General features: G+C 39.6%; 1 protein-coding gene across 3 annotated transcripts in view; it reads right to left on the minus strand.

Annotated features, from left to right (window-relative positions):
• Adcy8 (adenylate cyclase 8) overlaps positions 1-17,012 on the minus strand; it is a 215,879-nt gene that overhangs the window by 53,170 nt on the left and 145,697 nt on the right. For 2 of the 3 annotated variants that reach the window (XM_034516538.2, XM_034516537.2), the window contains exons 9-10: positions 16,646-16,843; positions 2,635-2,735 (exon numbers count right to left, since the gene is read on the minus strand). In XM_034516538.2, the coding sequence (XP_034372429.1) occupies positions 2,635-2,735; positions 16,646-16,843 (299 nt within the window). The remainder of the gene's footprint in view (positions 1-2,634; positions 2,736-16,645; positions 16,844-17,012) is intronic. The other variant, XM_034516539.2, reaches the window with a different exon arrangement.

Consider the following 17,012-nt stretch of genomic DNA (forward strand, 5'->3'; position numbering starts at 1 on the left):
ACATAGTTTCTATATTCTTAAAAGGTATTTAAAATATTTTCTAGTCTTTTTTTTTTAGTTTACCTTTCTGGAAAAGAAATATCTGTGAACATGTAAACACTAAAGCAAAGAACTGGGCTAGCATAGTCTGCCTTCGCCAGAGTCTATTAATTTTTTTCTTTAAGGACAAGGAATTAGCTGTAGCCATATGAGCAAAGATTACTTCATCTCTTAAAATAATCATTACATAAGTATAAAGGAGTGTCGCCCACTATGTGTCATTGCAAAGCATCAATCAGTAGCAAAATCTGTTGGAAGGAAACCAGCAAGCATAAAGAAGGCTCTGCTGTCTTGAAGGTGAATGAGCCATTCAGTTTCCACAATGTGAAGGCTTCCTGGTCAGAGGTCAGTTTGGCAGTTTGTTCCATGGTTATGTACTCCCGGTCACAAAAATATTAAGGTGGGAATGGTGGCTGTATTGCAGCTGTAAGACGCACTGGGAAGCCAAGATCAGGGGCTTCTTTTATTCAGCTGCTGAGAAAGTTCCGGGTGTTTTCTCCAATCTAAGGAGTCGGGATATCAAGTCTGACTTCCCTTTTCTGCTCCTTCTCAGGTCTTTCCATCAGATGATGTGGTTGTATCTCCCGTTTGGTCTGATCCCATTCTTTGAGGTACATATAGTTCCTTATCCATTAATTAACTCACTAGGGATTGGACGATGGTGATATCTTTGTTATATCATTTCCTTAATGTTTTAAAATTCAGAATACTTTATATGATGGTTTTTTCTCTTTGATTAACTGGCTTATCTTGTGGTACAGTTTATATAGAGGATATGGAAAATATTTCTCATTTTTTCATCTGCTTATGCTTTTAAAATACATTGTGAACTTATGAGAATCAATCAACAGAATATCTAGGCTTTTATTGAATGTCTTAGTAGTTATTCATCCTAATGCTAGAACTCCCCCATCTTATGACATTGGTAGCCTTTTAAGTGACCTTTGATGCCTTCTAACATGACTCTAGCAATGTTTGAAGTTTTTTTTTTATTCAGAGCAAAATATTCCAGTCTTATTTATCAGTCAGGTGTCTCCAGAAGAAGAGAAAAAAATGTGTGATTGTAATAGGAGTTGTATTAGATTATCTTATAGTAGGTGTGGTGGTTTGAATAAGCTTGGCCCATGGGAAGTGACATTATTAGGAGGTGTGGCCTTATTGGAGGAAGTTGTATTGGAGGCCTTGTTGGAGGAAGTGTGTCACTGTGGATGTGGACTTTGAAGGTCTCCTCCCATGCTTAGGCTCCACCCAATGCTGAAGAAGATCCTCCTCCTGGATGCCTGCGGAAGATAGTCTCCTGCTGGCTGCCTTCTAATCAAGATGTAGAACTCTTGGCTCCTCCTGCATCATGTCTGTTTGAATGCTGCCATGCTTCCTGCCATGATGATAATGGACTGAACCTCTGAAATGGTAAGTCACTCCCAATTAAATGTTTTCTTTTATAAGAGTTGCCTTGGCCATGGTGTCAATTCACAGCAATAGAAACCATAACTAAGACAATAAGAGAGGGTGGATTTTTCCACAGTGGCTGTCTGTGGATTGGAAAACCAGAGAAACCATTATCTATTTAGCCAATGAACTGTTCAGAATAATAGGTATCAATGGTGCAGCCCTGGACAGGGGTTAGCCTGGGATACCCTAAAAAGTTCAAGTTCATGTTCAAAGACTTGAGAATCTGAGGCTTGAGATCCATAGCAACAGGAATAAACACAACTTTACATTAATTAAATGTATGGTAATATGAGCTGGCTCTTTCTGCTTTTTATTTGATGAAGGTCTCAGTCTTGTCTATTAGATGGTGCTGCTTATATTTAGAGTGGGTCTTCTCTATTCAGTCCACCAACCCACATGTCAGTTATCTCAGGAAACACTCTCACAGATACACCTAGAAATATGCTTTTCCAATTTTCCAGATGTCTTTAAAACAAATCAAATAGATAAACAATATCACGGTCACAAGGCTTATCTTGTACCATTCCTACCCTAACCTTTGTTAGGAACACTTGCTGTGGAACTAGACATTCTGTGTTTGAACTAAGGCTATGATATTTTAAATGGGAAACCCATTTCAGCACTTTGAGCCTTGAGTCTCCCCTCTTTATAAAGATAACATTGATAGTAGCTACCGGAGAGCTCATCACATCGAGTTTTTAAACATTTATTATCACATCGAGTATTTAAAGCATTTGTAAGTGACTGGCCAACATGTGTTTGTAATGTTGACTTTGCTGACCTAGAAGTGATACTACAAGTATGAAGGGCGCATGTGGATAAACTAACAAGTGATTGACACTCTTATAGTTCATTGCTTCCTGAATTCCTGGGTGACGTGTCAATGGGAATGCAGACTATTCCAGTTTGGCTATTATTTTACTAATATTGGGAAAAATTTTAGTTTAGGCAGAGTGATAAGAATATTATGCATGGTAAGGCAGTCCAAGTAGACTCAGAATTGTCAAAGTGCCCAGGTCTAGGTCATGGAACCAGTCATATTAAACTCTCAACTTTTGAACAGGTGAGATGAATGACTCCAGGCAAAGACTCATCACCTCACAGAGGTGTTTTCGGCTGCTATCTTAGTCCTTTTGTACTTACCTCGAAGAAGGAAGCAAACTTTGAATCGCAGTGATAAACAGAAGAACGATAAACGCACAGACCAAGTTTGACTTGAATACTTCATCCCTCATTTGAGAATACTGTAATTTTAAAAAAGTAGAATCAATTACTTTGTAGCATAATTGAAGTTTTGGAGGAGATACATTTCATCAGATTGAGGTAAGGAAAAAAAAAACAGCAAGAAGCAACAATGCAATATCTTTTTGAAAAAAATTGCCAGGATACCAGCTGTTTAATCTAAAATCTTCACAGGGCAGGCTATTTGTCATTCCCATCAATTTTCCTCTGAAATGCCAGGAATTAATACATCTTTTCCCTAGTAAGAGACCTGCAAGGGTTCATGAGCTTATCCAGCTCCTGCCCCATGAGATTCTATCACTTAACAGAGCAGAAGAGCCCTCATCATGAATGGTGCAGATCAAGCTCATGTGGACTTCCTTCATTAGCAAACTGAAGTTATATAAGGACAGTGCTCTATTTCTTGTTAGGTGTGGGGACATGGGCAAATGTTTTACCAGTGAATCCACTTTCTTCTAAATAAGAACCATGAAGAATAACTTCACAGAATCTTAAAGAAGCCCACAAGATCGCCAGTGTTGTTGCATCTTGTCGCACTGAAGATAAATCAAGGCAGATAGACAATTATGTTGGACCATTCTAGGCAGCCATGGGGAATGCTGGTAACTTTATTTGATTATTCAGAGTGCTCATTAGTTTCATAGTTGACCTAAAAGCTCCTCAGAGTTCATAGATTTGTGCTTGCCTCACTGCTGCCTCATCTCCCGAACCCCTGTAGAGTCACTAAGCCATGTAATAATATTTTAGAAGGAGGCACAGAGGGATTAAAATGGTGGGAGACATTAGAATAAGGTTTATCCAGCTCTCTCATTTTGCCTTACTGACATAGAAATCTAGTGAATTGCTGTGGACCACATAGAATGCAGATTGTCTTATTTTGGAATGAGGGAGGGAGGCACAAAGCTAAGCCTGGCATTACAAATTTGTAATCTTTGGTTTCAATTTCAGAGTCACTTCACCTAGTTAGCTGATCAGTGTTTCTCTCGCAACCTCTAGGCTCTCCGTTCACAATAAACAATAAGATTTAAGTCAGATCCATGAGATAACAAGATCAGCCCATTTTATTGGACTAGTAGTTTGAAGTAACAGTTATGGGATTTTGAAACCGATGTTGACTGCTGGGTGTGGCTTAGATTGTATATTGGAATTTATTGCTCTGAGTCATGGCTAAGGTTTTGGGAAAGACCAGTAGCTGGCGAGCAACCTGCGGGATGTGCGGTGTTACACAGAGACCACACCCATTGCTGTTGCAGAGCAATGACTTTTTCATTCCCAAGCACCAAGGCTTGTATTCAGCTTCTGACAATCTGCTTGGCATCTGGAGGGGATCTGAAGAATCACCATAAGCCACCCCCCTCTCCTAAAAAAAAAAAAACTTTAGAAAATCCATGTTATTAGTAAATACCAATAGTGCTACCTAGGACCAGGGACAATCTGAATGACCCACACAGGTCAAAATGGATTAGCCACAAAACATAATGCAAAGGAAGATAACTGACTGAGTTCCTTATGATAGCGGCTTACACACAACTTAATTTTTAATTGGTTCACTGATACCAGTTTGATTATCTAGACTCAATACTGAGCTTTTACAAACACCATTCACAATCCTCAGTGCATTTAATCCTTCGTTTTCGCCATTACCACCACCACCACCACCACCACCAGCAGCAGCAGCAGCAGCAGCAGCAGCAGCAGCAGCAGCAGCAGCAGCAGCAGCAGCCAGCCTCTTGAACTTATGATTAGACTATCATCTTCCTAATTCTAGGATCCTTTCTGTAGCATCCCTCACATATACTCAAATGTCTGCTGATTGCCATTGGGTGGCCACCTCTGTTGTGTCAGGGAAGCACGTTTTCTGTCTTTAAGCCTGTGCAGGGCATCCCACATCACAAACACTCTGCTTAAATGCTCTAGTGCCTAAATTTAAGCTTTTCCTCTTATGTAAGGTTTCTTTCCCTTTTACTGGCCTTGTCTTACTGGGAGAGTAGTTCTCCCTATAGATACCAAACAGTCCTAGTGACTCCTCTCCTGAACATTTCTTGCTGATGACATTTGAACAATTGCACCTCCATCATTGGTCCCAACTACAGTTGCTAAAAGTTTTGTGCTTGTCATTTTCTTCAAATAGCAACCTGGTAGAATCACATAGGGAGGCTTACGTTCTCTCCAGGTCTGTGAGGATTTCTCTATGAATAAAACCAATTTCTTTGAACTTCACTTATCTTTTCTTACAAATGGGACATGTAAGGTTTGCAATGCTAAACCATCCTATTATTTTCATGTTTGAGTTTCAGTCCCTTGCACAGCCACAAAAAGAAAAATCTGTGCTTTTGATGTCAATCAAACATGGAATGCTGGGTTTCAGAATGCATTGTGACTTTGAAATACAAGGAAAGAAGGCTTATGAAAAGAAAATTCCTAATTGTGTCAGGATGTTACATTATCTAGGCTGAGCACTGATTCACCAAACTTCATTTTGACTTGTGAGGGTTTGACTACTTGGGTGTACGGCTGTGTCAGGTTTGTTATATGCTTCTGTTTTCCAGAATTAGACATTCTTTGTTTCACCTTTGTTCTGTCCTCATTTGACCACCCTAATATTTCTGTATTTCACTGTGAGCATGGAGTGATCTAGAACACAACTACTGCCTTTGAATCTCAGCTTCTATACCTTCTGGCTACGGAATTCGGGGCATATCTACTAGGCTTTATATATTTCACTCCTGTTACATAAAAAATGAGGGGCATAGGAGCCACACACGAGGTTTTATGGAAAAAAAAGTGAGTTCATATGTAGCAAGCATTCAAAGTAGTATCTTCCGCAGGCAATGCTTAAGGAAGATGTGTTGCATTTTGTTTATGTCTGTAGTTGTTGGCCCCAAAGTCTAATGAGGTGGTATCCCTAGAATTAGTCAGTCATGAGGGTCAATGGGTTCTAGATTCATAACAAAAACGTGAGAAATCCAAGCGTGGTTACATGATCATGTGGAAGAAAAGCCCATTCCAGATTCTTCATCCATAGAGGGATGGTCAGTGAAGCTAGCTGCAGGTATCATGGGTAGTGCCTCTTTCCTTCTCTGTCTCTGTCCTTGAGATGGTCTTGAAAATAATTGTTTAGTGAGGAGGAAGGAAAGTATTCTACTCATCAGGACTCTTCATCTCCAATACAGAAACAAGAGAGCTGGCTACACTTTTACATCTCTACATGGCGTGGAGGGTACGTCCAATAAAAGTAATGGGGAAACTAACTCTTCAAAGTTGAACTATGCACTTTGTGACTAGTTATGAGGAATATGATAATCTCATAAATGAGGTGGTTATGTTTATTGCCTTTGTTTTACTGTTAACATTTCTCAGTAATGTTGCCCAGAAATAAGCATTGTCCCAGTCCTAGACTCTCCTAGTTATAGGATAAATGAACTTCTGTGGTTTTTTTTGTTTGTTTGTTTTTAAATTTCATTTTTTGGATAAAACTAGTGTGACAAAAAGAGGATTTTTTCACACATATTTAATTAGTCTAAATGAACACCTTGTTAAATTTAAGGAGATTGTCAGTCAGGACAATCTATGAATTCTGTATATAAGAATTAAATAATTTCACCTCTACTACTGTTAAGCTCGTGTATCATATTTTATGGTATTGGCCTAGAATATGCCTACATTCCATTATTTGTACAAATGGAATAACCACAACAAAACAAAACAGGAATCTAATGTAACATAAAATTTAGGCTTTAAAATATATTTCTCTTTTTTCTCTTTTTTTCTCATCTAATAGAACAATTTTACAAGTGACTATTGCAGAATCTTGTACCTCCTCACTTCTTTCAAGCAACTTGATGTTAGAGAGTGAAGGTGTGAATTTTTATGTTTTGATGACTCACAAAGAAACGTGGTAACATGTATCTGAGATAAACTGTGTCAGATGTATAAGACAGATGTATAAGCCACACTACTTTCCATCTATAAACTGTAAGTGGTAGCATCCTTGGTAGGGAATTGGACTGACCACTGCACAAGCCATTGTAAAACCAAGAGAATGGTATCTCTTTTATGTCCTTTGATTGGAAGGCCCTGGTTGCAGACAATGATGCTTCATTATGAAGGGGTGGGTTAATGACCTTTGGGATGAAAGCTTCTCAATTCTATCATTCTGTGTCATATTATTGTAGGCAGAATTGGTATTTATCACTCTGAAAGCACTAATTTTGTAGGAGTAGAAATGGCTAATTGGCCTAATAAAAACACACAAGTGAAATGGCCCTTGAAATTATTTGATCGCCTAGAGGCTGGTACAAATTGCAATGTTTTGTAAGGCATGAAGAGTATGGGGAATCCTATAAAACTGCATCTGAATAAGGGCTGGGTTTCTTCTCTGAGCCTCTTTGAAACTTGTCATTCATACATGAAGAAGGAGACCTAAATACTCCTACTGTTTTAAGACTTACTAGGACAGGAAAAAGAAAAAATCCCTAAGAGAAACCAGATGTTACAAGAGAACGATTCCTTCAAAATAACGTTCAAAATGAGATTATGAGGATGATGAGGATGTGTCTGATTTAGAAAAATGTAAAAACAACATCTGAGACCATTTGACTCAAGCTCCAAGTTTCAACCTGTGAATAAGGAATGGAACGATGCAAAAAATTCTGATCATCTCTAAGAAAGATGTGCACGCTGCTTATGACTTGTTTTAGAAGCCAACATCAGAACCCACCAGTGAGTTATTCATTTTTCAAGCCCTCTTGGTCAAATTCCTCCCTATTTCAGTCATGGTAACTTGAGAGGCTATAGTCGGAGGAAACATTTTGAAGTGTCTGGGACAATTTTAGTAAAACCTGTTAACCCTCCACATAACTTTTGAAGAGCACAGACACTTGAGAGAAATTCTGAACACATGTAAAATATCAATTTTACTCAGACAAAGCATTATCTAAAGAGGTCCTTGGATGGTAAATAGTAACTATTATGTAGCAGGAAATAGTAACATTATATAATTTTTTGAAAGCATTCAGCTTAGACCTTGTTTCATGTCATGAAAACTACAATAGTCTTTATTAAATAGAAACGAGCAAGATCTCATAGCTGATTCATGTATAAAATGTGAATTTTCCCCCAACGTAACTTCACGTGCCTTGAGTATTTTTAAGAGCTACCTTTTCCTTTTTTTGTGCTTTTTCAAGCCATTCAATTATGTAAGAAATTCTTGATCGGTAACCTTTTTCCCCCACCTTCCGAGTATCGAGCTCAGGATTGCTTCTATCCCCACTGTTGTGAGAGGAAATGTATTCCATGTATTTATTTATTCACTTATTTGATGGACACACGTACCTACAGACCTAGGGTGATACAGCTGCCCTACTGTGAGTCAGTCTTTCTCAGTGTTTTCCTGTGGTGGCAAAACCATGTGATGGATTATTTGTATATGGGTGTGCACATGCATCTGTGTAGTGGGTGGGTAAAGGCTCAAATAAATGATTATGAGTTTACATTGTACTCTTTCCCTTCCTTTAAATACTTTTTACTCTTTTCCTCCCTTCAAGGTCTTTGCCACATGAATTGCTAAATAATCACTTCCCTGTATCATATCCTTAACCACCAACATCACAGAAATATTCTAATGGCATGGAAAGCAGGCACAATGAAACTGTAGGATTTTGCTGCTGTATTAATGGTAGTCTGGGATTAGGAGACATACGGAGAGAGATTTGAATCCCATCTATGCTGCCTTGGAAAAGGTACTCATATTTTCTGAGCCTCACACCTGTCAAGTAGTGAAACTAGCACCTACACAAAGGAAGCTGCAACAATACATGAGGTGACAAGTATAAAATGCTTAAGATAGAGCCTGACATGAAGGTGATAGGTGAGTATGTCTCCTTTAAGACTGCTACCCTAGTAGAAGTTTACTGCAGCCTCTGAGGCACATAAACATTTAGTGGATTTCCTCTGCACAACAGCCTCACAGCACATGGGCACTGATACCATTTTTTAGGATGGGAAGGTCAGTGACTGCACCAAGATCACAAGGGCGAGTGCAAATTCCATGAGAACAGAAGCTGTGGTTTTCCGTCTTTCTCCAGTGCTAAGAACAGGATGGCTAGTGGAACACAGACAAACAGCATGGACTCAACAGATTAAGTGCTCTGAGTCATGGCAGATGGACTTGCTATAAGAAGGGAGGCTAGAAAGACAATTTTTGTGGGAACATGAAGAAACCCTTGTGTGAAAAAGATCAAAACCCGTGAATGGCTTGATCTCATAGGAAAAGACACAACATTGGTACCTATTCAAACAAAGGATGCCCTTGAATAAGGAGCCTGTCTTTCTTCTTCTTGAGACAATATCCTAGGTGCCAAGGCAGCCAATGTGTCTGCTCCAATGAGCCAGAGGCATCATGGGAGTACTTCACTTAATGAGTGATAAGTCTGTGCCAGATTAAACGAATAGAGGTTGGAATTGTGGTACTTTAGGATACAGGACATATTAAGACATCCCACTGTTTGTTTGTTTGTTTTTGTTAAAAAGTTTCTTTACAAAGTTCTAGAATTGCAAAGTTTATTGTTAAGGTTTATCATCCAGTTTTAGATTGGCATAAGAAAAATATTTCGTTTATCCAAATATATAGTGTGTGATGTCAGTTACCTGCCCCCTACCCAGCTCGATATGCCAGTCTACCTGGTCCAATAGTTGGCCAAGAAGCTCTAAGTATTATCCTTTCTCTGTTCTCATCTCCCTGAAGAAGTGTGGTGGAATGACAGATGCTTCAATGAGTGTCCAGATTTTATGTAGATTCCAGGGTCCCAAACTCAGGCTCTCATCCTTGCACAGCTAGTGTCTTTACCTATGAGTCATCTTGCCAGCCCTTAATTTTCACACTAACCCCTATGGGCAGTTGATCATGTCAGTGAGATCAAATTCTTTGTCTTGTTTTATAAGTCCTACTGACAAAAACTGGGCCCAAATTATATTTACTATGTGATCAGCTCTATGATTTTTCTTATTTTTCTTTTTAAAAATGAAGATTGAATATTTTTGAACAAAATAAGGAGTTTTGCATGAGTCCAGAAAAGTCCATTGGACTGACTAGAGACTCTTAACCTGTCTGTCTGTCTCTGCTATTGTAGAATAACATGTAACTCGTGTTGCCTGATTTTATTTCCAAAGTGGAATTTGATTCAGGTCTTTTTTTTTTTTTTTTTTTCTCATGATACCACTGTAAGCCTTACAGAAGCTGTCAGAATCCATATTGGCTCAAGTTGACCTAGGGACCTTTTGATATGAGCTGGTCTCAGTTGTGTCCACTCAGCCAAATGACAAAGAAATATGGCTAAAAATTAAAAAAAAAACAACAAAATTCTCCAAGAATGTGTTTTAAAATACACATTCCCTTGCAAAATCAGCATCTTAAGGGCAGTTGACCAGCAGGCACTTGCATTTTATACAGGGTCACAAGGCAACTCTGCAACTCTGCAGTCTACAGACTGAAAAGAGAGATTGAAAGAGGCTTTTTTGTTTTGTTTTGTTTTTGTTTTTCGAGACAGGGTTTCTCTGTGTAGCCCTGGCTGTCCTGGAACTCACTCTGTAGACCAGGCTGGCCTTGAACTCAGAAATATGCCTGTCTCTGCCTCCCAAGTGCTGGGGTTAAAGGCATGCGCCACCACCGCCCGGCTGAGAAAGAGGCTTTCTTAACGACAGTTTCAGAATCACACAGATGACATCAGAATTGGAAGAAGAAAGAAAATCTGATTTTCATTGAGATGATTTTATTTTAATGCCTCACCCACTAAAAGGCCAATGCCAGAGGTCAAAATGTCCAACCTATTACAGGATGTATAGTAACAGTCTTATTTTTACTCAACATGAAGAACTTGCCCCATCCTAAGGCAGTGCCATGGCTTCAGGAACACTACATTCAGTTCTTCCAAGTAAGTGCCCATGCTAGTCAACTCTCCCAAGGTTTTAAAGGTCTTGTTTCAGTTTCTATGACTGGAGACATTTGCCTGTAATCAGAATCACCTGCCATCTCCTTCCTAAACTTCACTCAGAGCGAGTCTTGTCCCAGTGGTGAATGAGGAGTAGAAGTTGAGACACACTACTGTCCTGAAAGAACTCTAGAAACAGAAAGGAGCAAGATGGGTGACCCCCAAAAGGGTAAGTTCCCCATTGGATAATGAAGCCTCACAACTTCCAAAGCAAATGTGAGTGCCTTAATAAAAGGGAGTTAAAACAAAGGGCATCGCCCAAAGGCAAAAGCTGAAGACCAGAGGAGTACAGAAAGACCTCCAACCCTAGTCACAACTAATATTTAAAATAAGCAATAAGGAGATGTTTTCTTTCTAAAAAATTGATGATTTTAAGGAAGTATAGTTATCAATTTTCAGAGAAATTTCCGACTATATATACAATACTTTAGATGTACATCTTTTGATATCATTAAGGATCTCACCCTAAGCAAAGACTAAGCATGAATATGTTTAATTATGAGGATAGCTATGGAGACAGTTGGAAACTTACAGTAGTGAAAAACTGAAAATAAAAAAAAAATAGTTTAAACATACAATGGGACACCATGCAGCTATTAACATTATTGTCTTAACTAAACAGCAACGTGAAAAATGACTCAAGCACAGAATGATTAGAACTGCTTCTACCTATTATGCTTTACAAAATCTCACAAATAAACACGTAGGCAAATATTCCTTAAGGGCCATGGTGGCTAGATGCTAAAATGTTAATATGTTGAAAGACCAAGAAAGATTTCATTTTCTTTATTTCCTCACATATTTAGTATGAAACTTTGTTACTGAAAACACGTCAGTATTATTATTTTTGTGTGTGATGTATGTAAGTGCATGAGTGTGGACATGCATGTGCTATGACACGCGTGGAAATCTGAGCATGAGCACAACGTTTGGTGTCAGTCCTCATCCTCTGCCTTATTTTAAACAGGATCTCATGCTGTATACCACACTTGGAGGGCCACAAAATGCTGGACACCCTTCTGCCTCTGCCTTTCACTTCACTGTAGCACTGAGCCACGTGCTGTGCTCTGCACAAGTTCCGTGAATCAGAACTCAGATCTTAACCCATGTAAGCAAGTGCCGTATTTACTGAGCCCGTTTTCCAGGACAAATGGATTATTTTGTGTGAGAAAAACCTAATCTCACCAGTAGCACTTAACAATCCTGTTTCATTTCTACATCTTTTTTTCTGCGTTTCTAACTTTTTCTGGTCCACAGGATCTCTAAGCCCCACTGGAAAATACTTAGCCTTACTAAAAAAATAGTTCAATTTCCCTATGAAATATTGGACCTTTGATAATTGAGCCCTCTTCCCCCACCCAGGGCTCTCCCCAGAGAGTCCTCATGAATTTGCTGGCAAGTGAAAACATTGAGAAGCACGGGTTGTAACCTGGCCAAGAACAGGTCTTGTGTGCCATGGCTTGTCACAGGAAATGCATTATGGGTCATTTACGAGAATGAAAACAGTGGCTTCGGAGGGGGCGCACATGGATTGTGCTTGGAAAACCAACGCCTTCAGAACACATTGTAGTTGGTGAAGTTGCTAGAGAAGGTGAAGACCTGTCCAGGCTACTGATTCCACAGATGAGGAAGCCAAGAAACAGAGAAGGTAAGTGTAGCACAGTGTTCTGGAGCCTAGTCTAAAGCATTCCTGGAGGTTGCAGCAGAAGAGAAGTTCTCCACAATGAATTCCCAAGTGGGGGGTCAAGGAGAATTTAGTTTCTCCTCCTGAAAAAAATCTACCAAACAAGGTAAGATCAAAGCCCACTCATGTTTTCTAGTTTATCATTTGTAAAATACATCCTGAGACAAATGGTGGGAAGTGCGGCCATCTTCCTCCATCATTGTACCCGAGGTCCTTTTTCATTTTCTTGTTTTGTGTGTGTCTATGTGTTTCTATGTTATGTGTGCTTGTATGTCTGTGTGCAAATTAAAGGGCAATATTGGGTGTAGGTCTTCACTTTTCTCTTGTTTAAGTGTCTATTCTGTTTGCCACTCCATAACCAGGCTGTTGGCTTTAAAGTTTCTGCGGATGCTCTTGTCTACAGCTCCCGTCTTGCCCACAAGCATTGGAATTAGAGATGCCTGTTATCATGTTTGGCTTTCTGTAGATTCTGGGGATTTCACTTCAAGTCCCCCCACTTGTGTGACAAGTGCTTTGCCCACTGAGCCATTTTTCTAGCTGTTTGTACATTTTTCTTATTCATTCAACGAGTACTTATGTAACACTACAAAGTATATAAAACCCTGGTTGCACATGATACTGTTGATCACATGATACTGGTTGCACATGATATGTTGATAGACATATCAGTTCTTCTAAGTTATGACCAAGCAATGTCTGAACGGCATGTCTATACATTCCAATGGAGCTTTGTGCTCTGTGGGTAACTCATAAAGGCAGGAAGCTAATTCTCATTCCTGCTTATTTCTGTTGCCTAAGCAGAGTGGAACCTTTCCTTCCGTACAAAATTGCAAGGGTACAATCAATGTTCTCATTTCTATTTTCCTTTCAGAGAGCATGCTTTTATGATCAAAAGAGGTTTTGCAATTATAAATACTCTAGATATTTATAAATGCTAAAATATGCACATTTTTACTTAAAATGTAAATGTTAGGTAGCATGAGCTCTTAGACACCTCTGAAATCAGGGTGCCTTTTGCTCTCTTGGGAATTTTGAAAGCTGGACATTTTTTCTAGGTCCAGGGAGGCATGTGATTGTTAATTCAAGCCACCAGGTGGCAGTATCAACCACGGCTGCTTTAAATTCTGCTTGAGGTCTTTTTATCCAGACTGAATTTGGGGGTGAACCTCTATAGATTTATTTGAAATTTAGCTCTTGAGGCATTTTTCCATTTTTTTTCTCACTGTGAGGATTAGGTATGTGGGTTCCTCATTGCTCTATGTATTGGGTGGATTTTATTTCCTGGTCATCATTACTCTGACTGTGCTAGCCCAGCGCTCGCTCTCTCTCTCTCTCTCTCTCTCTCTCTCTCTCTCTCTCTCTCTCTCTCTCTCTCTGTGTGTGTGTGTGTGTGTGTGTGTATGTGTACATGTGCATGTGTGTGTTGTGCATGATTCTTATAAATTCCTAGTATCATGTAGCTTTTTTATATCTGAATGATACATAGAAAACAGTATCACTGAATCGATGGTTGATTCCCTAGAATCAATAAAATACAGCTCTTGCCTTTGGAATTCTATGACCAATGCTTAACCTCTTGAAGGGTCAATGTTCCCTTTGTAAGTGTGAGAGTAAAGTTTTCTCTAAGGATGCAATAAGCCTACATATCATACCAATGCTATTCTTGGATTTTAGCATACCATGCTTTCAGAATCCTGCTTTTATTTTGCTAAGGCTTTAGAACATTTTCCTACCTAAACCCTTGTGTTTTTTGCCTCTTCCATCCAAAGTTTACAAAGGATGAGGGTGGACATAAAAGCACCGGTTGGAGCAAGCCCCAGGAATTTGAACAGAGACTGAGATATGAACAAGAACACTGGCCTTTGTATCTTAGTGACTCTCAACCTCAGCCCCCTAGGCTTCTTAAATGTTTCTCTCTGTCCCTGTTGATCAAGCACATGCTGAATCTCATGATAGCATCTGCTTTATTCTGTTGTTTTAGTCATTTCATACTTTCTGCTGTAGATATGTGACTGAAGCCACTTATTATATATTCTCTGTTCAGCGGTAACTTACTCTCCAAAGAGGTTCTGAGAGTGCTCTCACTGAGGAATGTTTCTGGAACCTAAAAGAGGGCACTAAATGTCTCCAGAAGCATGTTATACTGCCCTCAACACTGAGAACCACAGAGCACATGCTAGAAGACACATGGCTGGATCATCCATGGGCAAATCCTCACGTGTACCAGAATACCACCCTCTAACTGTTCTGGCAACTCAAACATGCTTGGCCTGACATAGATCCAGTTTCATTCTAGTATCAGGGAGCTGCAAGTAAGATGCAGACACTGCTAGCTAAAACATACTAGATGATGCAGTCTGCAGGAGTTAGGACAATAGCGAAGCAAGTACACTTTTAGAAAAGAATGAGCTAAGAAGGATTTTGTTCACCTCTGGACTGAACTATAATGTCTATGCAGGCTAATTGGGAAGATTCTCTGAAAAGCCCCTTTGCTCATTGTCATAGTTCTTCTTGCAGAGTATCCACGAGACAAAAATGATTTTAATTTAGGCCTGTAAGCCCTTAATTATATTATGAATAAGAAAATTACACCTGCTATATTGGGGGGACGTTGAGCGAGGAAAATGTTTCTTTTCTGTTTGTTTAGTGCATAGACACAATGGAATCTGAATTGGGAATTGAAGGTATTTATGTGAGAGTTTGCTGTTGGAGGTAGTGATCAGAGAAACTCACTGGGAACGGGGCAGGTGTACCAGTTATAACAGGGCATGCGCACACAGTTGTGAATTCTCCTAACTGGGGAAAGCACAATCTCCCAGGCAGCTGAGTAAACTCAAATGAATCGTTAACTGGAGCTTCATGAAGTAGTGTATCACACTCCTGAAATTTGCTCGCCAATGCCCTGCTGTTCTTGCTGGAGGCTCCTGCAGATGTGAAGCACATCCTGTGCTTAGCTAAAGAAGAACTGTCTGCTCTTAGCAGGGAAAGGGGGCGGTTCCCTTAAGCAATGAACTCCACCTATCTTTGCTTCTCCCCAGTACAAAGCTGGGATAGAAGAAGGAAATAGAGAATGTCACCAGCACAGTGATGGCCTGTCATATTTGAATGATTTACCTACGCAAGGCATCGTCTTGGAGACTCTCATAATAACTTGTGTGATAGTTTATGATTTTCAAATTGACAGGATGCAGAATCTTCTAGTAAAGGAGCTTCTGAGCATGTCTGTGAGGGACTATCTACAAATGTTATCCTTTAGACATACATGGGGCTTTATTGATTAAGTTGTGAGGGACTATCTATAAATGTTATCCTTTGGGTGGATGTACATGGGGTTTTATTGATTAACTTACTTGAGTAGGAATAGTCACCCTAACTGTAGGTGGCACCACCCCAGGGACTGGCTTCCTGAACCACATACAAAGGTGACAAGGAGCTGGTCCCAGCATTTATTGCTGCTTTCTTCCTGAAGGTAATGTGAACAGCTCCTTCAAGCACCCTGATTTTTTTTTTTTTTTTACCACAATAGACTGAACAGTAAATCAAGAGAAATCCTCTCTTCCTTCAGTGCATGACAGTTTTTTTTTCTTAAAAAAAAAATACCAATAACAAAAAGTAGCTAGACAACTTGAGATTGAGACATGTAGAGCGACCCCCTTTTACAGAAGGGAATACAGACTCAGAGAAGTCATTTTTCTTGTCAGAGGTCACACAGAAAGGAAGGAGCAAGGGAGGAGTTAAGCTTGACTCAGAATCTATGGTTTACTATCAGATTCAGATAGAGGATAGAGTCTGATCCAGCAGACAGCTGAAAAATCGGACGGTGTTTAAAAATCTGAGTGATACAGGGCTCACTGCTTACATTTACGTCCGGTTTTAAGAATCCATGTATATTCAACTATCAGGGTTACAGTGGAAGTGAACGTAAAGTCTTAGCAACACTGCCTGGCTTTATGGTCTCAAAGTGGAAGAAACCCTTTTGATGCTTACTGAGGCAAGGCCTCTTTGTTCCTTTAGGCATCTTTTCCTTCAAATGCAGAGACTTTCTTTATCTAATGAGCATCTTCCTTCATGGACTTCAGTTCACTCATTATTTCAAAGATAACAAGAGAAAAACCAATCAAACCAAACCAAACGAAGAACAGAGAAAGCAAGCCCTTGCACTCTCTAATCCCACAAACATTGACAATTATTTACTTCAGGAAGGAAAAAAAAAAAAGCCACCGTGGAGACTCAGTTCTACCTTGTGCTCCAGGCTGGAGTCTTTAAACATCAGTGAGAATGGCTTGATATGCTCTCTTCTCAACTTATCGCCACTCCGCAAGTCGATGGTATGCTCTATTCTCTTGTTAATTTCCTCAGGCCCAGACTGGACATGCAAAGCTTGTGCGAGATGGTTTGGAAGCAGATTTATTGAATTTCTTGTTAGGGCAGCCAGAGTCTAGAGGGAAAGCACATGCAAATACAATAAACCTGCTAGTCCCCTTAGGATCCAAAAGAAATGCAATGTTGTTTTTAGATAATGTTGCATTGCATACAGTCACAGCATCCCATGCACCTGTATTCAGTGGAACCTACCATACGTGATCAGTTAGCATTTGCTTCTGAGA

The sequence above is a fragment of the Arvicanthis niloticus genome, chromosome 13, assembly GCF_011762505.2.
Source record: "Arvicanthis niloticus isolate mArvNil1 chromosome 13, mArvNil1.pat.X, whole genome shotgun sequence".
Taxonomy (NCBI): Eukaryota; Metazoa; Chordata; class Mammalia; order Rodentia; family Muridae; genus Arvicanthis; species Arvicanthis niloticus.